Source organism: Zeugodacus cucurbitae, chromosome 2, assembly GCF_028554725.1.
Source record: "Zeugodacus cucurbitae isolate PBARC_wt_2022May chromosome 2, idZeuCucr1.2, whole genome shotgun sequence".
Classification (NCBI taxonomy): domain Eukaryota; kingdom Metazoa; phylum Arthropoda; class Insecta; order Diptera; family Tephritidae; genus Zeugodacus; species Zeugodacus cucurbitae.
In genome coordinates, this window is record NC_071667.1 from 8,845,553 (window position 1) to 8,871,915 (window position 26,363).

Consider the following 26,363-nt stretch of genomic DNA (forward strand, 5'->3'; position numbering starts at 1 on the left):
GTGTATGCGACTCGTCGACTTTCGGGAGCAGGGGGATTTTTCAACTATGGCGTTCAGTTTGGTGGAATTCAGAATTGTATGCGAGTTCCTGCAATGTATGTAGGTGTAAGGTAGAATATCGACACACCTTTGCCTTTGAGGGTGTGCAGACACAGTCTGTTTAACGTACCTATGCATGTGTGTATGTGTTGTTTTTGCAGTGCATTTTACATTTGCGCCTTGGCGTTTACAATTTCCACAAACACTTCACACAGCGCCGTTAGATTTTAGTATTGTTTTTTCCATTCTTCTACTACTTTATACACAATTCGCTTTGGTACTTATTGATGCTGTAGCATAAACACACAAACAGTTGTATGTACAAATATAGAAACATACTATGTACGTGGAAGTATACATATGAGGACATATGTTTCGCAATGCAGGAATTTCCCTACGAAAATTCAAAAATACCAACACTCGAAGAATTGTGTATTTAGACCTATTTGACATATGGTAACGTTAGATGCGCGGACTTTACACAACTGTGATCCTTGATATATGTAAATATAAAACAGTGACTCTTCACATGCATACATACATACATCTGTACACATGTCGAGTCCTTGCTTAAAGACACAAACAATGTGTGACCTCATGAGTGCCCCCAAAATAGCGGCTCCTCCGCGTTATCCTGCGTATTTTTGGCAGCTTGCCATTTCCCCTAAATATTCATGCATTTCTACCCTCTTAAAAATATAATATTTTATGAATTTTAAATTACATTTATCTTCAATCGACAATAGTCGTCGCCACAGCAGCCGCTGCAGCATATGTTCTTCCTTATAAATACAAATACAAATTTGCTACACTTTCCTGCCCTTCATCTTCGTATGCAATGGTGGTCTAATGAAGTTGATGGAAGAAAGTTAAAAAAAAATTAAGACCAAGCAATTCGGAAGGAAATTTCATTGACGACGAAGTAGCCGGATATTATTTATTTAGCGGAACCAAATGTATGTATGTATATATAAATTTTCAAAAATTATCTTAAAAACGATTTATACACACGTGCGCATCCTTATATGCATATGTACATATACTGCTGTCTTATGCTAGTGAAAGTTGCAATAAAAAGGAAGGATGCATAATTAGAGATAAGAATATATGAGGTGGAAATTTAATCGGAAGTATATTGATTGAAAAATACCACTGAGTTCTAATAAGCGTATTGCTTGGATGATCACTATCCTCACTAAGGACGAAAAATGTATGATTGGAATTTACCTCCTATCTTTGTCAAAATTATCCTTTATTTTTAATGTTAACCGCAAAATAAAAAGTAGAATTCATTATTTTTGGTGAAGGATATCGTTCTCATGACAGCAATATACAGTATACTCTCGAAAAGTAAATTCTCAGAAAGTAAATAATCGCGGAAAAGTTAATCACCTTTAAGATTACACATGCACCTCGAAAAAGTAAATTTTTTAATTTACTTTTCAGAGAGTGTGATAAAAAATTCGAAACGAAGCAAGCAGCGTTTTTTACGATGTTGCAAAAACACTTACTCTCTTGTTTATCACGTCTTTTTAGTAAATAAACTCTCCTCTTGATCCACTGGTTTAAAAATGAAAACGATGCAAATCAGGTGTCAGACTTTTTGAATTGTTGTACAAAAATGGTCAGAAAATATATTGCAAAAGAAAAACAACAAAAGAATATTCAAGATTTTTTCTCTTCATAGTAAATACATATGTATGTATGTAAATGTAAATATGTTTTTCATGTAAATCCATATGTTTTATTGCAGCAAATAAATGATAATGGCCTTTTCGAAAATCACTTTCGTAGTTTTTTCAGAATAATTTGTTTTAAATTAACAATTTTGAAGTTCTACTCAAGTAAACTGAAGGTCAAGGGTCGCATTGCTTTATACCTTACATACAAATATATGTACATACAGTGTTGGAAAAAATAAAAGAAACACGTTTGTCGCATCTCTTTTGTCTTCAAATATTTCGCAAAATTATATGCATTTCATTTTTTGATATATTTAAATATATGATTATCCTTTATTATAAAGAGCAAATATTTTTTTTTATAATTTTCTATTCTAAAAAAAAAAATAAATTCAATTTTTTGAGCTTGAAAATGGGTGTGTCAAGTACATACATGACATTGATTTGACTTTTTTCCAAATTTCTTACCCTTTGGGGTTAAAAGTCACTAATACTTTTTTTAATATCTTCTATAGGCCTCTAATCGATTTAGGTGATAAGACTGGGCAGACCCCTCTACCACATTAATTGTTTGGACCAGGAACCATTCTTAACAAGTTTTCAGGCATGTTTGGGATCATTTTCCTGCCCACTTCAATGTCATTTAGATATATGGTAGCATCACTTTCTCGAGTATATTAGAATTGTCTGGATTTTTTAATTTTATACAGAATATCGGACCAACCCAAGTTTGACAATTTTTAAAATTGTATTTAGGATCGAAGTCAGTATTCTTTGGGATAACTATTCCTTCCAGTAGCGTTCCTTGAAATTTTATTTCGCACTGATATTGTCAGCACTTTTAGGGGGTGCGATGCTAAGTAAAATGAGAGTGTTTCATATCATATCATACTTGACCAAAACCGAATCTAAAAGTGCACCGCTTTTTACGGAAGTAAAAGAAAAAAAAATAGAAAAAAAGGAAAATATTTACTTCGGTATTGTGTCTTGTTTCTATTATTTTTGCCAACACCGTATCTACATATGCTCATCGAACATTCATACTTGAAACACGCAATCATATGTACAGAGTAGCGAACCGAGATCCTTACTTAATGTTTCCAGATAATAACTTTATATGAAGGCCACAACATTCATCTGCACATACAGAGAGGTGTTGATGCCAACAAATTTTTAAACACCGCATGTAAGTTGTCGCCGCATTCCAATAGAAAATATATCATACTTATTTACTGGAAGCGGAAGTAGCAATATGCAATCACAAACACATCAAAGCTATCAACCCCCGCTTCTATTAAAACAACAAAACAATATTACACATGTTCGCACAACAAAACAGTCACACACAAAACATATGTAAGTAATATATGTACATATAGGTATGGTATCAGTAGCATTTTGCCGATTATAAAAATTGTTTATTACACTTTATTTATATACTACTACTTTAAATTAAACACGAACATTCATAAAATGTAACTTTGTCGAGAAAAATGGTAACTTGTAAATAAAACATTCCAGATGATATTGGCTTGAACATATCTACAAATCTAATTGGAATTCATCCGGACAGACTTACCGATTTTACCAGCGGTCTGCCCCATGACTGCTTTTCTAGTTATTTATTTAATAATTTATTTTTATCACACCATTAGCACTTGCCTTACTATTCACAGTTTTTTGTAGAAGGTATTTAACGTTAAATTTGTAGATTTATTACTATATTTTCACTTTTTTTGTAAGGCCTATTTTACAAATATGGGAACAGCACAAGAAACTAGAGATAACTTGGCATTTGAGGCAGAGCTGTGTTGCGTTGATAAGTTGTTGACTGCTGAAGCGCGGTAACGGAAGAATATGAAATTTAACTAATTCAGTGTTTTCACTTCAAACAAAAAATTTCTATATCATATGCTTTCTAAAAAAATTTAAATATATTTTTAATTTTTTTATCATACTCACTTCATTTAGTATAATTAAAATATTCTAATGATATATTAAAATAATATGCACATACCTTAATATAAGAGCCAATAGCAGAAATAGTAAAGGAAACAATAGTCTATAATTTCCTTACACAATAAATTTCAACTATTAATAGAAAATTTTGGAATAACGAACGCTATTTTATTTATATTTATCGTATAATTCGGTACATTACATTGAATTTTCATTAATTCAAAATACATATTAAACACAGCTTCTATTTTAGGTAAATGCAACACTGCGGTTTTAAACAGCTACTACATAGCTCGCGAATGCGAATGCGAACGTTTGACAGTGATGTTGCGAATGTTTTCGCAACCAACGCTCCGAATTTCGAACTCGGATTCGAAGACGCATAGAAGTTGAAAATTTTCAACTTTCATGCGCTAACACAGCAACCTTCACATTCCTAAGAATAGCAACCAACATTATGTTACTTTCAATCTTGTATGTTTTACTTATTTAAGCTCGTTTTCTTCGATACAATATAAGTATTTTTGAAAATATAATATTTATTAATTTATTAACAATAAATTTATCAAATATTTAAATTAATTTTTAAAGATTAGGGGTGATGAAGTTTTAATAAACCAGGTAGACAATGTACATTTTCCTTCCGTTGCTTAATTCGAGGTTTTCTATGTACACTAATTATAAAAATCAATAAACATTTAAAATCGCCGTCCATATTATTTAGGTCGTTTTCAAACTCGCAAATAAAAAGTGTGTATGTGTATCACCTTGTACACAGCTGTCAACGCATTCAAAAGCGCATTTATGGAGTTGCGCTATATAAACGCAGTCAAGCGCATTCGCTTTCGCATTCGCATTCGCACACGCGAGTTATGTAGATCGCGCTTTACACCACACGGCACTCTCGATTTGACATCTTTAACAAACGTCAGTACGTTTTCGCAACAAGAAAAATAAGTTTATATTCTACTTAAATTAAATAATATTTTAATCATAAACTGTGAAAAAGTTAAAGTCGTATTTAGCGACTAATATAGAAACTGTGTTGAGTGCAGTGTTATTTGCAGAATTAATTAGTTAAAGTATACAATGGCGGATCCACTAAGTCTGCTACGGCAATACAATATAAACAAAAAGGAAATTATCGAACGTGATAATCAAATAATTTTTGGCGAATTTTCATGGCCAAAGAATGTGAAAACAAACTATTTAAAATATGGGTAAGATATTTATGCGTCAAAAATCTCCATTTCAAATATTAAGTGCTTTATTTGTATATTTAGTTCCGGCAAAAAAGGGGCACCACGCGAATATTACACGTTGGAGTGTTTACTATATCTACTTAAAAATGTTATGCTGCAACACTCGGTGTATGTGCGACAATGTGCTGTAAGTAATCAATTTAATTACTTTATAAATCTTATTTTAAATGGATCAGAATAATTAATCAGTAATTAACAAATCTTAGGCCGAAGATATACCTGCTGTTAATCGCCCTGATCGTAAAGAGTTACTTGCCTACCTTAATGGTGAGAACTCAACATGCGGCAGCATAGATAAGAGTGCACCACTTGAAATTCCCACACAAGTCAAACGCCCTGCAGATGGAGATGGACCAGGAGGCGATTCACTCGCAAAGAAGGCGCGCTTCGAAGAGACACAAGTGCAAAAAGTGCGTGAACAACTGGCTGCTCGTTGGGATGTCAACAAAAAGGAGACCACTGTCAATATTGACAATATCAAATCGCTCTCAGAAACGATGTCCGTGGAGAAAATTGCCGCCATCAAAGCAAAGCGTTTGGCCAACAAACGTACAACCATTAAACGCACCGACAATGAAGACGCCATGGCTACAGATTTGCGTGCCATACTTGATTACGATGTAGACTCAACGAAACATATAATAAGCCGTGAGCGTCAGTGGCGAACGCGTACCACGATATTGCAGAGTGCGGGCAAGATGTTTGCTAAAAATATATTCGCTATACTACAGGGCATAAAAGCGCGCGAAGAGGGCCGAAATAGGCCGGCAGCGCAACAAGCTATCAAGATGCCAGAACCGGCACGCATTGCTAAGCCCCAACCACAGTTAACACAGTACAATCGCTACGATCAGGAACGCTTCAATAGACAAAAAGAAGGTATGAAATTTTTATTGATATTTTGTATATATAAATTTGTTTCGGTTATAATGCATAATTCAATTTTATTTAGAAACGGAGGGCTTCAAAATCGATACATTGGGTACTTATCACGGCATGTCACTGAAATCCGTAACTGAAGGTTCTCTTGCTCAACGCAAGGCGAATATGGCACCACCAATGCGTAAGGAAAACATGTTTAGTTAGAAAATATTGTTATTAAAATACATTTAATTTCAGCTGGTCGCCCAAAGGAACTTTTACCCACAGCTCAAGCTCGTCAAGTGGCACCGTCGGCACAGAAACGTGTCTCACGCACACCCATCATTATAATACCTTCCGCTAACACCAGCCTAATCACCATGTACAATGCCAAGGATGTTTTGCAAGACCTGAAATTTATCTCAACTGAAGACAAGAAGCGTGCAGGTGGAGCACGAGACAACGAAGTCTTACTGCAAGTAAGTGTGCACAACATAGATATATTAATTAATTTGTTTATAATGCTTATTTGTATTTTTATTGTTATTTTTATTTAATTTATAAATGTATTTTTTATGTTTCATCTTAAGCGCAAACGAAACAATCAAACTGTACCATATCGTGTTATTGATAACCCGCAAAAGCTTTCTGCTCAAGATTGGCAACGTGTCGTAGCAGTATTCGTAATGGGACCCGCTTGGCAGTTTAAGGGTTGGCCATGGGACGGCAATCCTGTGGAAATTTTTGCCAAAAGTAAATAAATTTAAATTTCTAATATTAACAACGAATAATAATTACTTGTTTTTTTTTTATTACAGTTTGTGCTTTTCATTTGCGCTTTAGCGAATTGAAACTGGATACCAACGTTTCGAAGTGGTCTGTGACATTGCTGAATCTGTCCCAAAATAAGCGGCATTTAGATCGTGCTGTGTTAATGACTTTTTGGGAGACTTTGGATAAGTGAGTGCGACTTGAAACAATGAAACAAATGTGTTTAAAATAATTATTTTCACTACTAACAATATTTTTATTTTTTAGATACATGGCAAAAAATAAACCGGACCTCAGATTTTGAATGTTATGTAAAAAGTCTATCCGCAAATGCAGTGTTAATTCCTCTTCCACTACACAATACAATTTTCTTTTGTGGAAGAATTTACAAGACTTGCTTTTTTGGATGGCTTCAATATACAGAAATAACATATATTAGCTAGTAGTGAAACTATTTTATAATAACCTCGAAAATATTGCGTATTATCAGCTTCGGCTACTTGTAAACAACATTGCTGCTCTCTTCAGTGCACAACATGCCGACATGATTGAATTGTTAACAGTACGCTTCGTTAGAATATACATACATATATATTTGAACTTAAAAGTCATCGAAGACAAAAATATTTGACTTAATGCAAGAAAACGCCTAGTACGCAAATATCCTGCAAAATATATAATGTTTGCGTATGTTTAATGCAAACCAGGAAAAGGAAAATTGTATAATTGTTTATTGTAGCTATTTAAACAAGAGTTGAGAAATTAAAATACTAATAGTTTTATAAACAAAAAAAGTACTTTTATTTTACAATTTATATCGAAAAAGAATAGCGCAAACGATATTCCCAATCAAAGCGCATCCGGTTTGTGGAATGCAAACACTTTTTATTACAATCTCAAGTGATATGACAAATTTACTTACCGAAATACGTAAATGAATAAAACATTACGGCAACGCAATACAAAAAAAAATAAGAATACATAGAAATTAGTAATCAACATAACCAAAATATATCAAATTGAACAGTTTCGTATTTTTTATGCTATTTTCCATTTTACACCGCGCCAATTTGTAATATTGGTAAGAACAAATGAAATGCCTTCTCTATTTGTTGTATTGCCACCAACAATTCAGCGAAGAGTGTGCTGACACGCGCCTTTATTATATCATCTGATTCTGTCAGCGTGTCCAACTTAAAGCACGTCAATGTACTGGCAAATCGATTTGTCAGGCCATTCAAATGCGTAGTGAATTGCTTGCATAGTTGTACAATACAATCAACTTCATTGGCAGTACTGTGATGTTCTTTCACTAACAATAATTCGGCGATTTTGTGTAGTTTATTTATTTGCAAGGCACAAGCTTCAGCTAACAGTGTTATAGCTTTAGCAAAAGAATCCTGTACGTTGTCACTTGTTCCACTCACTGGTGCTGATTCAATCCAATCCAGCGCTTGTCTCCAATTGCTGCCAATAAAAGTGTTAGTTACACAAATTAAGACTTAAGAAAAATATAATTAATTTACCTTGTTATATCATCGAAATTGATTTGCAATTCTGCATCTTCAATGGTGCTCATTAGACGTGCATTTAACTCAACGGCATCGTAGTCGCCATCACTTTCGCCGTCTAAATCCTCCAATTCCATCAGCTCCTTAACTTCAGTGATAGTTTCTTGCAATTCATTAAGTGCATTACCGCTGACTGCGTCCTGCAACTTTTGCAATTTAAGCGTTGATTCTTTAGAGAGTATTTCCAATGCTTCGAGGTGTACGAGACCGCAATTGTTTTCGAAAAGTACATCAAAACGGAGCATTTCGCGGGATTTTTCTAATTTCATCTCTTTCAAAGCATTTTCTAAGTGATCAGCGTCTTTTTTAGCTTCTTTAAGTACCTGTAAGTGATACAACATTTACAAACTACAAACTTCAAAAATACACAATAAATGGCACAAACCTCACTCAGGTTTGGTTTATCTGGTTCAAGTCCAAGTAATTTTCTTTTATTCATTAGCAGTGGATCATTTTCTTGTAATATGTGCATGGTTTTCTTTCCAATTCCTTCGAGTGTATCCAAACCTGTGTTCAGTACTTTGGTTCCAAGAATCGTTACTCCACTAACAATATTCAAACCGAATACAGGAGTTCCCCCTTGTTGCTCCTGTACTCTGTGCTGCTGGTTATCGTTTATACCTTTTTGTTGATTATGTTTATCTTCGCTGGTTTGCTCTTTTAACTCACTCTGTGTCTTTGCTGTTTCGGCTGCCTGCATACGCGCTAGTTCCTCCGGATCGGGTACGCCTATAACTTGATTAAGTCCATGACTAACAGTTGTGGTTATATTGCCAATGCCCTCAGAAGCGGTTGAAAGTACGGACGAAACCACACCTCCAAAAAGTCCACCCCATCCAGAGGTTGACTTTTGCGTTGTTTTGGTTTTTGTAGTTTCTGTTTTTGTTAAGTTTGTTAATGCTTCTTTGTTTTTGTTAAAATCTTGTCTAGTTTCTTCAACTGTTGGTTTTGTGTCACGCAAGGAGTTGTTATTGTTTGCATTGATATTGCCTTTAACATCGTTGTCCTGCAACGGATTGGAATCCTGTGTATCCTCGAAATTTTCTTCAGCATCACCCCAATCATCCCAATTGTCATCGTCGTCATTTTGATCCCAGTCGTTTTTTTCTGGAACCGTCTTGTTAATATTTTTTGCATCAATTTCGGACGACATTCTATCACTAGTAGACAGCTATATTTTAACGTGGAATTCTTTAGACAGTAATCAGAATATTCACAATTTTATTTACGTGTCGTTAATTAGGATAATAATAGTGATGTATAAATCGGAAAAGGTAAAATAAATATTTTATCGATATTTTTTCTTTAGTAAAAGATACTTCGTTTATCGATATTTATATTTAAAACTAAGAATTGCCGCGACAAAATTGCCCGTGTGAAAACGGTCAAACAGAGCTTTTGTTCAGTAATCAACGATAACTTATCTTTATCTTTACAATCAACTGTTTCTTTTTATGAAAAATAAAAATTTAATTAATTCAGATATGGCAATAATATGGGTTGTTTAATTCCCACTCAAAATATTTCAATCACTCCATGCAATTTGAATCAAAATAAATAAAAATTTCTGTCTGACTTTTTCCATTTTTATTTCTTCATCAAAATTCTTCTTCAACACATTTTTGGCTTGTCTTTTTAATCTTGGAAAAAGATCCGTACACAATTCAATAAACCGAATATTACAGAAATAGAAGTTGCTGTTTTTAACGAGAGTATTTTTTAAATATATTTGATTGAAAGCTGATTCTCCTTACGGCGTTGAACATTTAATATCATCGTACTAAAATCATTTGTAAGTTTCGTCTTTATGCATAAATTGAGGAAAAAGCTACTCAAAAGTTGTAACATAACCAGAATTCATTAAACATTTGGTTTTCAATAGTGACATTTTTTTTTTTTTTTAATAGTAATTTTCTATTAATAAATAAATTCGTTAGCGTCAGAATATTGAAAGTAAATGTTATTTGCAACTTTTATTTTTTTCGCTTGTTTTGGAATTAGGTTCCACAGAAGCATCCCTGGGTTGTGCTTCTCATCGTTTCAATAGTTTCGGCAGTCGGCTAAAATCGGCCATTTTTCTTTTTCTTTTACTGAACGAGTGAAGTAGACGTTCGACGCGTTTCACGTTCGTGTGCAGAAAAATTGTGAAAACTTAGTACAAGTTTTTCTTAATTATTAATAGTTGGTGAAATTCAACTAGAAAAAACTATTTACTTAATAAAAGTGTACAATATATTCTGCGTTAATAACTATTAAAAATTTCATTAGTCTTTGAAGGAACTGATGAGATAGTAAAAAAGAATATACAGCCACAGACAAAAAAAAAAATAATTTTCATTTTACTGAGACTCTTAAGAGATAGAGAAAAGACAATTTTGTATTTTATTTGTTCTCGATTTCTATATACAATAGAAGCAGTGTAAGCAAGTGAGCAAATATTCGAGATTTTCCTAAACGGAAAGAAAGAAAAAACCAGCAACTGATTGGAGGGTAATATGAGTAATGCTATTAACCAAAATGGCACAGGTCTAGAGCAGCAGGTAAGTTGCGTGCAAATAAGTAATGAATATTACCAATTTTTAATTAAAGTAGTAACAGTGCGGGTGGGGTGATTTATAAATTTTAAATGCTTTTTTTTTTAATTGTTTATCATTAAAAAATTATTGATTTCATAACATTGTGCATGCACACATGCTGTCCTTCCTTTTCCCAGTCGCGGTCGTTACCGCTGCTACTTCCCGTTCAACCCCTTCGTGATGCGTCGTGCAATTTCATCGTTTCGTTTTCGTTTCGCATTGTGATAGTTTTGGTTTTTTCCTCTGAATTTATACTTATCTTTTTTCTCTTCTATATTTTAATTGGTTGTTACTTTTTGATATGTTTTCTATTATGCCATGTCGGTTATTATATTTCTTTCTTATCTTTTATATTATTCTCTTTATTGTAAAACCTCCTTTGTTTTCGCTTTGTTCCGGTTTCTTAATTTGTGCCGTTCCATTCCGTTTCGTTCGGTTTATATTTGAGCCGAGTTAAATTTCGCTGACTTGGTTCTTTTTGAAGTCTCTTTCCGGGCAATGGGCATTTGTTGCTACGCGTTTGTATTATGTGTTTTTGTGCTTTGTAATTTTTGAAAGTAGGTAGGCATAAGTATATGCTCTATTTTTTTCATTGTACCCAGTGTAAAATTTTTATTTCTAGTCCAGAGTTTTGTATCCATAGAATAAAAAGTGGTAATTTTAATCTATCCATAAAATGTATGAATACGATAAGCGGGAAATATTATAAAGCCTACCTCATAAATATTGTATTTCCATATATGAAGCCTCAATATTATTTCTCACAACCTGTTAGTTAAATTTAACAAAGAGAGAAAAACTTTCTTCCACATATTTTTTATGCCCGAATTTTATTATTAAATTAGCACTCACATAATTATGCATGTATGTGTGGTTAATATTTGATGATATTGAAGATTGAAATGTGTAGCTGTTCTTTGACTTTTGCTTTTTTCTCTCATTCGTACTGAGCGAAGATGAACTCGCGCATTGTTGCCGGGCGACTTTGGCCCTGTTAGCATCATTGTCAACGTCATTATTGCTGTCATACATGGTTGTGGATTTTTGCTCTGCACGCCTCACCTATACATTTATACAAACTAAAAAAGAACTCTTATGATTTTTGCAACCTGATTTCCGTTTTGTAGGTGTTTTATATACACAGTTAATATTAATATATTCCATTCAACACTCACATGGCTTTGCGGTAAAGAATTTCATAAGCAGAAGCATAAAATGTTGAGTTGCTGTGGTTTTTTTTTATCGATAATATGTTTATTTATTCGCTATTACTAAGCTTTTTCGCGCGCAATATATGGCACGACACAAATACATGTTATGGTAGTAGAAATCGCAAAAAAGTTTACGTAGACTGCGTTAACGGATTGTTGCTAAATTTGTATGTGCACGTCGGATATTTTTGTTGGTTCCACTATAGACAATTTATATCACTACACTCTCAATTTTGTTGCTAAAACATTTATATTAGTGCATGACTCAATGAATATTTATTATATTATTTTATGAATGACGTGACAAATTATGACGTGGTCAATCTGCTTATTAATATGCCGTCGTGTTCGTTATTATTTCTTTTTGCTATTACCCAGAGTTGATTCTAACTTGTAACAGTATTTGTGACGAAGACGATTTTAAAAGTGATTAGAAAGCTTTCTTGTGGTTCACAACAGAGTAGTGTACGAATGATTTTATATATTCTAGTTGTGCACTAAATTTACGGTGGTTTTTTCAATTCATTGTTTTACGGTTAAAAAAACGACAACATTTCAAAAATTACACTAAACAATTTTTTTTCTTAATAAGTTACCTTATACCGGTGTTTTTAATTCTATCAATAGTTGAAATAGTTTTATGCGAATATCTTATTTTCTTTGTGTTGCATTTCTAAAATACACACGCTATCAGCAAAGTGTGTGATTTCATGCGCGTGGCCTAATAAAATAGTCGTCACGGGGTCGTTTGTAAGCATTTATGTATATATGCACATACATATACATACGTTATTACGTGACGTTTTTCTCTGTGCAAGGTCTATCGCCTGTAAGGTAATACTGCACTGCAGTTACCCAATGGTCATGAAATATTTCTGTTTTATAGCACTTGATTTTATGTTTTTCATGACATTCGTAGTGCTTTGTATGAAATAGTTTTCCAAGCAAAAAATGGCTCTCTACTCAAGAACTGAAATTTTTTATGGTGAGATGACCATTTCGAAATTGGTCATAAATACGATAAGCGGACAGGAAAGTTGTAAGATCAAATACACGTGGCAAAGCAATAATTGGCCATGCACTTTTAAATATAATAAAATTAAAGTGAAATCAATTTTAATAAATATTAGGGCAAACGTGCAAAGTGAGCTGAAGAAAGTTCACTTTTTCAAAATAAAGCAAGCATTGGTTAGAGTTAAACCATATTTGGCAATGTTTTTCAAGTAAGTTTATCCTCCCTGCCCGCACGCATACTTCTTTTAGATATATGTTATATAAAAGTTTGCTGTAATATTGACTTATTGTTTAATAATTATTACATTAACCATTTAAAGGTTGCTGGTCTGGACTTGAATGGCGGCAAAGCTAATAATAGCAGCCCCATAACAACGAAGAGTTCATCCAATTCCGGCGTTTATATTCCTCCTCATCTTCGCGGAGGTGGCAACAGCGCACCTAACGCTAATAGTGATAATCGCGAGGAAGGAGCTCCATCGACAAAGTACGAAGGCAGAGAACAGCGCGGCGGCGGTGGTGGAGAGTATCGTAGAGGTGGTGGTGGTCGTGGTTATAACAATTCCGGTGGTGGCTACGGCGGACGTCGTGGTGGTAACAGATACGAGGATAACAATAGCGGAGTTGACGGTGAGTTGATGATATTTTTTTTTTTCATTTTGTGCCTAACAAACGTATAAATATATATAAACAATGGTAAAATATCGTTCGCGTGATTTTCATTATTTGTGTGATCTTTTCTCATAGGAGACGGAGAGTCACGACGCGGTGGTGACGATTGGAATCGCGGAGGACGCGGCCAACAGAATACCCGAACATTTGATCGACGTGAAAACGGTGGCTATCGTGGGGGACGCAGCCAAGGCGGCGGCGGCGGCGGTGGTGGCAACAGCAATCGAAATAGTGAAGTTTTCGACGATCAAACACAGCCACAACAACCACGCAACGATCGTTGGCAAGAACCAGAACGTCGTCCCGAAGACGCCGGCCAGCAGCGCAATGATCGCGGAGGCAGCGGTGGAGGAGAACGCAGCTATGGCGGGCGCTGGAAAGAAGACCGGCGCGGCGACATTGACTACACTAAATTGGGACCACGTGACGAACGCGTGGAGCAGGAGCTTTTCGGTGTCGGTAATACCGGTATTAACTTTGACAAATACGAGGATATACCCGTGGAAGCGACGGGCCAGAATGTACCGGCTAACATCACATCGTTTGATGACGTGCAGCTGACCGAGATCATACGCAATAATGTGATGCTGGCTAGATATGATAAACCGACACCGGTGCAGAAATACGCGATCCCAATCATTATAAATGGGCGCGATTTAATGGCCTGCGCACAAACCGGATCGGGCAAGACAGCAGCTTTTCTGCTGCCCATTCTTAATCAGATGTATGAGCATGGCATAACCCAGCCACCGCAAAATAATCGCCAGTACAGTCGCCGTAAGCAATATCCGCTCGGTTTAGTGCTGGCACCGACGCGCGAGCTCGCCACACAGATATTCGAGGAGGCCAAGAAATTCGCATATCGCTCACGCATGCGTCCCGCCGTTCTTTATGGTGGCAATAATACGAGTGAGCAAATGCGCGAATTGGATCGCGGCTGCCATCTGATTGTGGCAACACCGGGTCGTCTGGAAGATATGATTACACGCGGTAAAGTGGGTTTGGACAATATACGATTTTTGGTATTGGATGAAGCCGATCGTATGTTGGACATGGGTTTCGAACCTCAAATACGTCGCATTGTCGAGCAATCGAACATGCCACCAACCGGTCAGAGACAAACTTTGATGTTCTCGGCCACCTTCCCGAAACAAATTCAAGAATTAGCTTCAGATTTTCTAAGTAACTATATATTTTTGGCTGTTGGACGTGTTGGTTCCACTTCAGAAAATATTACCCAAACTATTTTATGGGTATATGAACAAGACAAGCGTTCTTATTTGCTTGATCTCTTGTCGTCGATACGCGAAGGTGTCGAATATTCGAAAGATAGCCTCACGCTGATTTTCGTAGAGACCAAGAAAGGTGCCGATGCACTGGAGGAATTCTTGTACCAATGCAATCATCCGGTGACAAGCATTCATGGAGACCGCACACAAAAGGAACGTGAGGAGGCTTTGCGCTGCTTCCGTTCCGGTGATTGTCCCATTTTAGTTGCCACCGCGGTGGCAGCCCGTGGTTTGGACATCCCTCATGTAAAGCACGTCATTAACTTTGACTTGCCTTCTGATGTCGAGGAATACGTACATCGTATTGGTCGTACAGGTCGTATGGGTAACCTTGGTGTAGCTACATCATTTTTCAATGAAAAGAATCGCAATATTTGTGGAGATTTGCTGGAGCTCCTCATCGAAACCAAACAGGAAATTCCCGGATTCCTTGAAGATATGTCCTCATCAGACCGCTCTCACGGTGGCAATAGACGACGTGGCGGCGGCGGCGGTGGTGGACGCTATGGTGGTGGATTCGGCTCTCGCGATTACCGTCAAACGTCGGGCGGAGGTGGTGGCCCACGCAGCGGTGGTGGTGGTGGCCCACGAAGTGGTGGAGGCGGTGGCGGATCGTATCGCAGCAATGGTAAGTGTCTACACAGTATTTAACACATGCGTATGCTTTAATTATTTGGTTAATGTCTATAATACGCTATAAAAGTACGATTTCCTCCTAATTTTCACAAAACTAAATAATACGCTTACTCTTCAGGTGGCAGCTCTGGCGGTGGCTACTATGGCAGTAGTGGAGGAGGTGGCGGCGGTGGCGGTGGCTCCTATGGAGGTAGCTATTCATCATCGCATGCCAACTCAAACTCCGGTGGTCCCGATTGGTGGGGAAGTTAAATAAAACGAACTGATTGCGAATATCCGCTGAAAGCGAAAACAAACAAAAATAATATATGATTTTATGAAAACAAAAAAGAAAAGAAATTATAAAATTAGCAACATCAGAAATCGAGAATTGAGAGAGTGCAGAGCAAAAGCTATTAACAATAATGCGTACGTACAGAAAATAAAAATAAACGAAAGATACAAACAATACAAAGGAAAGCAGAATCAGAAAATCAAAAAAAAGGAACTTTCTGAATATATTTAAATAAAATATATTACTATTATTTATGTATAGATTATTAATTTTATAAAACAGCAAACATTCAAACATAGCATAAACACATTTACATACGAATAAGAAAATGACATCCCTCTCCACACCAACAAAAAAATGTGCACATTTGTCCAAAAGGAATTTTTACAGATACACACACACGAATCCAATAATAATACAAGTGTATCCAAATACGATTTTTCATAATCACGCCCAAAAACTATCGCTTATGGACATATAACTGTGAAACAAAAAACACACTAGAAAAATTTGAAAAAAATGTCACATCATTATGAATTATCTAAACTGCAACAAATGGAAGAAATTGTTTTAAATTTGAAATATACATACATCCATACAAAAAAAGTAATCATAAGCATATGCAAAATGATCGATTTTTAAGAAGAGGAGCACGAATGACAACACATGAATTAGAATTTTGAATCGGATGCGTGAATGAATTGATTGGAGTAGAACAAGTGGATACACAGTCCGTGGTCATTAGTTAGGGCCAAAAGCATTGGTAATGTAACGAATAAGGTGTGGTTAAACAAGCGGTTAGTTCGATATTTTTTTAGTCGAATTCGCTCTAGGGGGAAATACGTAGTACATAATACTTTCGAAAGCACTCACTCGATTGTAATAATTATAAAAATGCAAAACAAGAAAAGAAACCATTAAAAATACATTTTCAATTTCATTTTATTACTCCAAAATAAAATAAAATAATGTAATTGCATTAAAAAGCACGAATCTGATAAAATGTTAAAAATGTAAATCCATATTAAAAAAAAAAAATATGTATAACGTGAAAAAAACACGCTTGCAACTACAAATTAAAAACTATATAAAAGGAGAAGACAGCGGATACGAAAAAATGTAGAACGAGAATCATCAGCAACAGCAATTTCAAATAGTAAATTACCACGAACCTACAAAATACAATAAAAATATACATATATTAAACAAGTTTGCTAAATAAATGTACTTTTTAGCAAATGAAAACTGAAACCACTTTTTATTTATTTGTGGGCGACAGTAAGTACAACATCAGCTTTTACATTTCCACGATAGATTTATAATACGCTCGTTATCAGTTAAATTTATGTACCTTTTCCAAATATACTATACATATTTCAGTTTGTTTCAACGCAGAATTATTAAAGAAACCATTGTTTAGTTAACCTCTCATGTCAGAATTAAAATGGGCGGAGCAAACATTTTTTTTAGGACAGATATATATTAGTCTTAACTCAAATATGAAGTGATAAAAATTTCAAAGTCCTATGTATCCTGGTTCATTAGTTACAGGATGTTGCTTATAGGCACAAATTAGATTATTATAAAAAAACTAAACACTTTTCTCGTGAAATTTTTTTTTTAATAACTCTTATCTTTACTTATTTATATAGTTCTCTTTGTTTTAAAATAAAACAATTTTTTTTTATGTTTTTGAGCACTTTTTGTATAAACACTTCAGTATAACTTTTTCGCGAAACCGATTTTGACAATTCCACTCTGCGGAGAAGGCCTACTGAATGAATAGGTGCACAGCTCATTACAAAAAATGTAACTGTAAGCTTGCACAACACCTAAGTCTACATAATTGAAAAAACCGCTGGTCAAAAATATTTAAATAACGAGAGTTAGAAGCCGGTAAGTACAATGTTGCCTATAGGCAACATTTGGCATGAAAGGGTTAAAGAAAATACAATTTTATAGTAATAAATGTAATTTTGTCAATTTTTATTACTATCTTATATATAGTTTTTATGAACAAGTATAAACATAAAGCATGAAGATTACATATAACTTTTTAAAGTATCCTAAATTTTAATACATTGTCGTATCGAATGAATGTTAAATTCTAATGTTTCGTCAAATTCTATTTTTCGTATTTAAACATCCGATTTTTGATTTAGAGCTGCATAGCCAACAGGTATTTCTTTTAATTCGGATTTAAGACACAAGAATTCGCCACCTATACACATTATCGTCGCTGTAATGGCATTTAGTAGCCACCAACTGATATTTGAAGGAAAATTCGAATTATACCACCAGCAAATAAGTAAATGCAGTATGTGGAATGTGCAGCTGAAATTATTAAATATTGAAAATATATATATTAAATACACAAAACTTTTTTATATACTCACCTAAAATCTAAACAAAGCTTCGCACGTCGCACAATCAACCAAAGCGCTAAGGAAGCAATAAACGAATTCAGTACAAAAGCGAGAATTATGAGACGTCCGCCTGCATCCGATATGTGTATTTCCTTTTTCCATCATTAATTACAGACATTAGTGCTTGATTATTACCTTATTACTTGATATACATACATGATATTCAAAAACATTATCCAAGGTGTAATTATCACCGGCCAATATATTTGCAATAAACACCAAAAGGCCCAATGTGAAATAGACGCAGGATTGCATTGAGATGATCTGTGCTATGAGCAACATGGGATCCCATTGCGTGTTACGAAATGTACCCGCCTTCATAGCGTGGCACTTCTTTTGCTGCTCTTGTGTCTTTATAAATTCGATTTTTAGTTGATCTAATTATATTTATAAAAAGCAGGAAAATTACGAAAATATTGGGTTTATTAATGCGAAATAAACAAAATTACTAATGCCAAATGTCAAAAGGTACATTATGTGTCAGCACAGTCAGCTGTTGCAAGATGTTGCCAGTTTGTGGAAAAACCCATTATTAGTACCGAATATCCAATATGATACTAAAACCAATTAGTATTATGATACATTAAATAAAAATAAATTTATAATTTTTTGCATACATTTTTTTCTCTAATATCTGCTCCTTTGTTGGCGCTCGATTAATTTTAGGCGCAGGCATTACGGTTGTTGAATTTGACATAATTAATTTTTTAAATATTTTCTTTTTATCTACTAATTTTCGAATAAAAGTATCTCGCCAAATAATTTTTATATTTATGTATGTTTATTGTAAAATACGTTCTGAAATACACACCAACCAATAAAACCAAGGTTTGGTGCCCATGATCAATGATTATTGTTGTTGTTGCAAGCATTGACCAAATATTTTTGGTTTTCTTACTGGCAAAATAGTGTTAAATTTTTAAATACATCCATATTGTCAATAATTTAAATTTTAAAACTTATTAAAAATTTACATACATATAGACGCGCATACGCATATTTGTATGTAGCTTGTTACTCCTCAGTAAAACCTGTTTACATTTTACAAACTCTTCTGACTTTTATAGGTCACATGAGTGAATCCAATTGGATTCACATACTGTCAGCTGATCACACACTTCATATCCATCAGAAGTAATTTTTAAAAAATCTAAAGTAAAAATCAAAGCATTTTTAGGCCATAAAAGAAAAATATGATGAACTTTTATTGCTTAAATATTCACACTTTTTTCTTTAACTATTGCATAACAACAAGAACACAAATTATATTAGTTACACTTTATGATAACAATGATAGCATACATTTTCTTCATACTTTTCGGCATAATACTTTGAATATTTTTTCTTAAAATCATCCGGTGCATTTGCGCCCACTTTTGTATTTATATGTTAAGTAGTGACCTTCAATGTATCGAAACGTTGAATATCTGGAATTTTTCTTAAGTAAAGGCGAAATAACACCACAAATATGAATTTAAATGGAACGTATACGAAATTTTGGGAATATGCTGCTTAGTTAGCTAGTTTGTTTGGTTAGTTCAATAATTAACTTTACAAGTACACGACGAATAAAAGAAATGCATGCAAGCTGGCATTTATCCCTTCACCCTGGTGAAGACCATTTAGTTCTGTACATAGTTTTTGTGCAATTCGGGAGAAATATTGTACACAAATTGGAGGACTTCCTCTATTACGGGTTCTTTGCGTGTGGAAAGCGAACGTTCCATTTCGGATAATTTAGTGCGGGTGTCAGCATCGATTTTCGCGGCAACACCTTCACGAGAGCCCATGTGCTATACAGGAGTTAGAAAAGAAATCGTTTAATTTCAATAGTAAATCTCATTACAAAACATTTTTACATTTTTATAAATAATCTTGAATACATTCTAAGAAACGTACCTTGGCTTCGAATTCTTTGAACTGACGTTCTCGTTCTTGGCGATATTTCTCAATTTCTTCGGTGGCCTCATCCTTGGCTTGCTTCAATCTTCTTGCCTTGCCTGAAATATTACAAAAAATGTATGCATCAAAAAATAATATACAGTTTTCAAAGCAGTTAATAACTACTTGGCTGAATTTTTGCTTATCACATGACCCCTTTGATTGTTCATTACGGGGTTCGGTGACTAGTTAGCAAGTAGAAAAACACTTGTTTTTATTGCTATTTTACTTACGTTTTCTTGCTTCTGCTACCTTCTCGGCAGCTTTCTTTTCAGCAGCGAGCAGCTGTTGGATACCTTGCGTTTGGCTAGTCATTTTCACTTTTAATATTTTCAGAAAACTTTAATAAAGTCACTTCTTAACTACGCTGCAAAATTTTTCTAACTTCGTTCCACACAAGACAAGGAGAAAAATCCAAGTGACGTTCGATGTGTGACAAGCGTAGTCACATGAAAAAACCACCTATTGATTAAATGGAAGGTAATTGGGATAATCATTCGGCAAACGAGACTCGTTTGTGGATTCTGATTGGAATTTATGGTGCTGCCAGAAGCCTATCTCTATAACAATAAAAACCAATCTGCTGATTTGTTTTATGCGCATTAAGTCATTTCAAATAATTTCACTTAATATTACTTAAATTATTTTCAGTAAAGTCACATTTTATTAAAATATGAACATTTATTCCATATATTTTATTAAGTATGTGCATTTGAAATTTCAAATTATTTGTTTTAATTTATTAATTTATATTTTAGCTGTATTTTTTTTTTAATAGTTTAATATGGATATAGTGTTCAACTGTTTTATTATAATGGTGTATTTATTTATTCAAGTTAATCAATCAATTATTCACATATTGGAAAAATATTAGAAATTAACTAGGCAGCACATGCGAAATATACATGCAACATTGGCATCCCTGCCCGTTGTCATGTAGTTTGACATGTTAGAATATTTTTTATCCAAATAAGGAAATCACCGAAAACAATTTTAAAAATATTCGACAACTAGACGTGCCGTGTGTGGAAATCAAGAAATTTTCACACATTTTCAAAATGGATAAGGCTACTGCAAGAAGTAAGAAAGAAGCGAAAGATGAGAAACAAAAGGATCAAAAGATTGAAGAGCAGGTAAGCCGACGAAAAATATCCATAATTTTGATGTACATATAAGTTATTGCTGGTGGCATGCCGGCTAACGGGGCCAAGGTGATTTCTACAGTAAGTGCTAAAGTTTTAACCATACCTTCTATTCTAATTGCAACAGATCGTGAAAATGTTGGAGGAAGAAGCAGCTGGAGCAACACCAGAGGAAAAATTTGCAATTCTACTTCGTAAGCATGTAGAAGGAGAACGTGCGTCTAGAAAGTTGCGACAGGAGATGAAAGTGCAGGAGAAGCAGTTGGAGACAGTCTTGCGAGAGAAAGAAAATTTACAACGTGAATATAACAAAAGTGTATTGATGCGGTAAGATAGAAGCAAGCGTATTAAATATGGATGTATATTAATTGGATATTTTTTTCTGTGCCTCTCAGTGACAAGTTGCAGGAAGTTTGCCGCGAGCAGCAAAAACTAATCAAATCTGTAAAGAATGAGAGCATACAAAAAATCCGAGAAGAAGAAGAGCGGCGCAAGGAAAGCCAATCGAAATTCCAACAATCTTTGAATGAGATTACACAATCTTTAAGTAAAAACAATGAGGAAAATTTGAAATTGCGTGACCACAATTTGGAAATGACCAAAAAGTATTAACAGCTAATTAAAACTCGAATAATTCTTACTCAAATACATAAATTTTATGTAGATTAAAAATGTTGGCAGAACAATATCACATGCGTGAACAACAATTGGAGAAATTAAACGAACAAGTACAGTTGGAGTCGCAATTACATCAGGCCAAATTGAATAAGGTACAAGTTGAAGCTGCTATGGAAAAAGAAATATTGTTAAAGTGAGTATGCTTATACACGTTTTCATTACATTTACTTATACTCGTACATATATATGTACATATATTTACAACAATATCTGCTTAGGGAAAAACAAATTGCGCTGGAAAAGTTTGTGCATTCACAAAAATTGCTAAAAGAATTGACAGAACGTGAGCAAGCACTTAAGGAGCAGCTTACATTGTACACAGCTAAATACGACGATTTCCAAAGTTCATTACAGAAATCAAACGATATTTTCGCAACTTACAAAGTTGAACTGGAGCGGGTAAATGAAATATTAAATTTTGTTACTGATGTTTTTGTAATGGAAATTTAACATTCTCTACAGATGGCTAAGAACACACGTAAATTAGAAAAGGAAACTCTAGAATGGAAAACTAAATGGGAAAAGAGTAATGCAATACTGATCGAGTTGGCAACTGAGAAAAAGGAGCGCGATGAACATGCTACACGTTGCAGCAAACAGGTTGAGCAATTACAGAAGTTATTACGTGCATTACAAAATGAACGTTCTCATCTGTATAAAGTGTTGCGTGATAATAACGTTGAATGCCCCGCCATGCCGCAACTGCCACCAGAACCTGAGCCCATGCAAACGCAGGCTCCAACATCTTCGAGTGGCGACAAAGATAAAATGGAGATAATGTCACGTAATTGTGCCGAATTGAAGCAAACTCTTGCTAATCTACAAAGTCAAATGAAGTTTTTGAATGTCAATTCCGGTCTAAACTCAGACACTAACACTAAAGGTGCGCAACCGGCTGCTAAACAGCAACAATCGGAAGACTCCAATAAAAAACGTCAACGCAAAAAACAAAAATCGAAAAGCAATAAAAATGGCAAGGAATCCTCACCTGCACCCGGTTCGGAACAACTGAATGGCAATACAAATGCAACCACAAGCGATGTGCAAACAGAAGTAGTTGTTAACAATGTGCAGGCAGTTGACGAGTCTGAATCTGTTGAATTGCCAGCGTCAATACCAGCAGCGACAGCAGTGTCTCCCGAAGTGGCTGCAAAAACAGCAGAATTGACTGTTGCCGATGTAACCGAAGCTGCGGTCGCGACCGTCGCAGAATTGGTGAATGGTGCTGAAAAAGTGCCGACAGTTGAGCCACCGCAACAAGAAGAGCAACAAATATTAGACGTGCCAGTGCCAAATTAGTGTTGCCACCATTTTCATAACTTTTTATATCCATACATCGCATCATCGCTATGTTGACTGCATACACCTTACCACATAAACTATTCTTCACATTTTTAATATCATTTATCAAATTATTTGTATTTTTTTATGTATACATATTTTAAATTAACCCCTTTTATTAATTTATCTTTTTTTTTTACTCTACAAAATTGAAGTAATTTTTAAATAAAATTCTAACCTTGTTTTGAAATGCCATCCGATATATTGCCTCTCCATATCGTTTAGTTATATACATATAGCTGCATATGTATAACTCTTTTTCTTTTATCATTTGTATTCAATTTTATTTCTATACATACATATTTTGAATTATTTATTTGTTTGTTTTGTATTAACAATAATTTTAAGTTATTAGTTCACAAAAATTGTCCACGTTTCGAAATTAGACGCGAGAAATATATTGAAATAAAATCATAATTCATTATATATTGAAAACGTAATTCCAGCACTTGTGAGATATGATGCTCCTAAATGTATGCAATGTATAATTTTAAAGGAAACTCATTAAACATTTAAATTTGGTTGGATATGAAAACTTTATTGAAAGAATGAAAGCAGGAACAAAGCTGAAAAAGAATTCTCTTGAACTATCAACTCGTAGCAATCGACAAAAATACTTTGAAGGACTATATATTTAACCTTCAGGCTGGATTAACCTATTCAAACCTGTTGTTCCATCAATGGAACCAGAAATACATATTAAGAATTGTCCTTACTTACTCTTCATAACTTAAATGTTAATAACCGAAACTCACATGATCCATGTAACCAAACCTGATCACGTGACTCTTACCTCACGTGGTCCCCCTAAATTGTAAACAAATCTCGACCAAAGCACATTGAACTCGGCCAAACATCATTGGCCTCGCTCAAAATGAAAACAAACCTCGATCCAAGGTCACTGACCCCGGTAAGGTTTATTTAGTTTTTGAGGTTACGCTGAAGTTTAGTATATCGAATTTTACAGGCGTGAGATCAAGTGTGTCTAGACTTTCATCTAATGTGGCTTAACTGAACCCCCCTCAACACTTCTTTATTAGTTTTTGTTGTTTTTTGTTGCATGTACTATCCCGTGAAGTGCAGAAAATCAGTTGTATTAATCCAATTTTCAATAAATATAATATGCTATTATAAAAATCATATTTTCAATTTAATTCCTAGAATTGTCTACTTTAATACTCACTGGCCTGCCGATTGTGGCACACAGTGCGTATGAGTAACATTATGAACCGAATATTGCAATGCTTTGAAAATGTTACGTATACGCCATGGTATGATCGCAGCAATTTGGTTGAAATTAGGCGCTGAGTGTAATGTGTGTGTATATATATATGTATATAAAATTATATACAATTCATTTAATTATTAAATATATATAAAAATAAGCAACTGAAATTAAAACATTTATGTAGACACTTATTCTTACAAGAAAGTGCAAGTGTCGCACAATCTTTTTGCCACATGTGCTTGCAAAAATATATTCTATACATACATACATCTGCATGCCTTTGGACAATTCTTAAGTGCCACACATTGTCAAATTAAAGAAATGGGCTCTTGAATAGCCGCTAAGTTGGCATTGTTTGTCAGCAATAGACGCGTGTAAAGTAAAATGGGCGCGTATTTAAGTAAGTGCTGGGTTTTTTATTGTAAAACCGAGTGGACCACATAAGTGTATGTATGACATGTGTGCGTAATTAAAGTAGTTTTTTCTTATTTTTATTTTATTTGGACAATTGAATCTCAGCGAAGGGCAGAAACTGACGCAGCTACTTAAAAAGTTTCACCTTTATAATTGTGTGAAAAATATTACTTCAATATTATATTAAAACAAGAAAAAACGTTAACTTCGGCTGTTCCGAAGCTAATATACCCTTCACAGGTGCATTTCTTTTAGTAACTGTGTGTTTAAGCAAATCTAAAGACGTAAGAAAAAGTAAGTGAAAAAAAAGAAAACATTTTACTAACCGATCTGAACAATTTTTTCGGAGATTAAATTATTTCTATGAGCAATAACTCACAAAAAAAGTTCGTGAAGATATGTAGTAAAATGTGGGAGTTTTCCATACAAGCCCTTGATTCCGATCGTTCAGTTTGTATGGCAGCTATATGCTATAGTGAACCGATCTGAACAATTTTTTCGGAGATTAAATTATTTCTATGAACAATAACTCACACCAAATTTCGTGAAGATATGTAGTAAAATGCGGATGTTTTCCATACAAGCTCTTCATTCCGATCGTTCGGTTTGTATGACAGATATATGATATAGTGGTCCGATATCGGCAGCTCCGACAAATGAGCAGCTTCTTGAAGAGAAAATAACATCTGCAAAATTTCAAAACGATATCTTAAAAACTGAAGGACTAGCTCGTTTATATACAGACTGACGGTCAGACAGACAGACGGACATGGCTAAATCGACTCAGTTCAACATACTGATAATTTATATATACACTTTATAGGGCCTCCGACGCTTCCTTCTGGGTGTTACAAACTTCGTGACAAACTTAATACTTAATGATTTTTTAGAATTTTTTTTCTACGATCAGTAAATAGATATAGACTTAAGTTTATTATCATTTATTAACATATATTAACATATTACATACAATATAAATCAAAATTTTCCGCTAAAAATATTGTGTAAAACATTCGTTACAGCGTTCTGACCCCCCTGCTCGAAAAAATGGGCTCGCACTTCCTCCACGATTCCGGCTGATTGGCTTATCGGAAACAGAAAAAACTTAGCGTCATTTTAATCTGTAAGCTTAAATGCATGGAACGCACTACGATCAAGGGAATATACCAAAAATTGGACTTTGGTAAACATTTGAAAAAATGTTCGAATTTGCTATAAAAAAATCCAAGTTTTTGTAATCGTTTTTTAAGTCATTCGGTTAAGCCGTTTCTGAGAAACGATTGAGGAAAGTTTGAAAAACAGTGTTTTGAGAAAAACGCGTTCCAAGTTTCTAGCTGCCAACTGAATTCATCGGATAGCTTTTTCTTTAACTGCTG

The 26,363-nt window shown here is 34.5% G+C and overlaps 7 protein-coding genes across 7 annotated transcripts in view; 3 read left to right on the forward strand and 4 right to left on the reverse strand.

Moving 5' to 3' along the window:
• The window catches only part of LOC105210150 (protein neuralized), a 43,172-nt gene extending 39,637 nt beyond the window's left edge, over positions 1 to 3,535 (reverse strand). The window contains exon 1 of the mRNA XM_011180946.3: positions 3,301 to 3,535. Within this exon, the coding sequence (XP_011179248.2) occupies positions 3,301 to 3,325 (25 nt within the window). The 5' untranslated portion in view covers positions 3,326 to 3,535. The remainder of the gene's footprint in view (positions 1 to 3,300) is intronic.
• Positions 3,536 to 4,553: 1,018 nt separating this feature from the next.
• Positions 4,554 to 7,294, forward strand: LOC105210152 (parafibromin). Its single transcript, XM_011180947.3, has 8 exons — positions 4,554 to 4,900; positions 4,964 to 5,069; positions 5,149 to 5,821; positions 5,895 to 6,005; positions 6,062 to 6,282; positions 6,394 to 6,556; positions 6,622 to 6,763; positions 6,842 to 7,294. The coding sequence occupies exons 1-8, from the start codon at positions 4,770 to 4,772 to the stop codon at positions 6,876 to 6,878; spliced, it is 1,584 nt and encodes a 527-aa protein (XP_011179249.1). The 5' UTR covers positions 4,554 to 4,769; the 3' UTR covers positions 6,879 to 7,294.
• Positions 7,295 to 7,546: 252 nt separating this feature from the next.
• LOC105210153 (protein FAM114A2) lies at positions 7,547 to 9,423 on the reverse strand. Its single transcript, XM_011180948.3, has 3 exons — positions 8,531 to 9,423; positions 8,101 to 8,468; positions 7,547 to 8,041 (listed from the first exon to the last, which is right to left on the reverse strand). Exons 1-3 carry the CDS (start codon positions 9,296 to 9,298, stop codon positions 7,630 to 7,632), a joined length of 1,548 nt encoding a protein of 515 aa, XP_011179250.2. The 5' UTR covers positions 9,299 to 9,423; the 3' UTR covers positions 7,547 to 7,629.
• A 307-nt stretch (positions 9,424 to 9,730) lies between these two features.
• On the forward strand, positions 9,731 to 17,062 carry LOC105210154 (ATP-dependent RNA helicase bel). Its single transcript, XM_011180950.3, has 5 exons — positions 9,731 to 9,937; positions 10,558 to 10,685; positions 13,267 to 13,576; positions 13,694 to 15,535; positions 15,662 to 17,062. The coding sequence occupies exons 2-5, from the start codon at positions 10,641 to 10,643 to the stop codon at positions 15,793 to 15,795; spliced, it is 2,331 nt and encodes a 776-aa protein (XP_011179252.1). The 5' UTR covers positions 9,731 to 9,937; positions 10,558 to 10,640; the 3' UTR covers positions 15,796 to 17,062.
• LOC105210155 (protein SYS1 homolog) lies at positions 15,855 to 18,711 on the reverse strand. Its single transcript, XM_011180952.2, has 3 exons — positions 18,400 to 18,711; positions 18,214 to 18,335; positions 15,855 to 18,151 (listed from the first exon to the last, which is right to left on the reverse strand). Exons 1-3 carry the CDS (start codon positions 18,562 to 18,564, stop codon positions 17,956 to 17,958), a joined length of 483 nt encoding a protein of 160 aa, XP_011179254.1. The 5' UTR covers positions 18,565 to 18,711; the 3' UTR covers positions 15,855 to 17,955.
• Positions 18,712 to 19,413: 702 nt separating this feature from the next.
• Vha13 (V-type proton ATPase subunit G) lies at positions 19,414 to 20,648 on the reverse strand. Its single transcript, XM_011180953.3, has 3 exons — positions 20,418 to 20,648; positions 20,143 to 20,243; positions 19,414 to 20,036 (listed from the first exon to the last, which is right to left on the reverse strand). The coding sequence occupies exons 1-3, from the start codon at positions 20,497 to 20,499 to the stop codon at positions 19,866 to 19,868; spliced, it is 354 nt and encodes a 117-aa protein (XP_011179255.1). The 5' UTR covers positions 20,500 to 20,648; the 3' UTR covers positions 19,414 to 19,865.
• Positions 20,649 to 21,109: 461 nt separating this feature from the next.
• Positions 21,110 to 23,545, forward strand: LOC105210157 (alpha-taxilin). The gene is made up of 6 exons (XM_011180954.3): positions 21,110 to 21,317; positions 21,454 to 21,653; positions 21,722 to 21,931; positions 21,991 to 22,137; positions 22,223 to 22,403; positions 22,467 to 23,545. Exons 1-6 carry the CDS (start codon positions 21,243 to 21,245, stop codon positions 23,301 to 23,303), a joined length of 1,650 nt encoding a protein of 549 aa, XP_011179256.2. The 5' UTR covers positions 21,110 to 21,242; the 3' UTR covers positions 23,304 to 23,545.
• Positions 23,546 to 26,363: the final 2,818 nt, after the last annotated feature.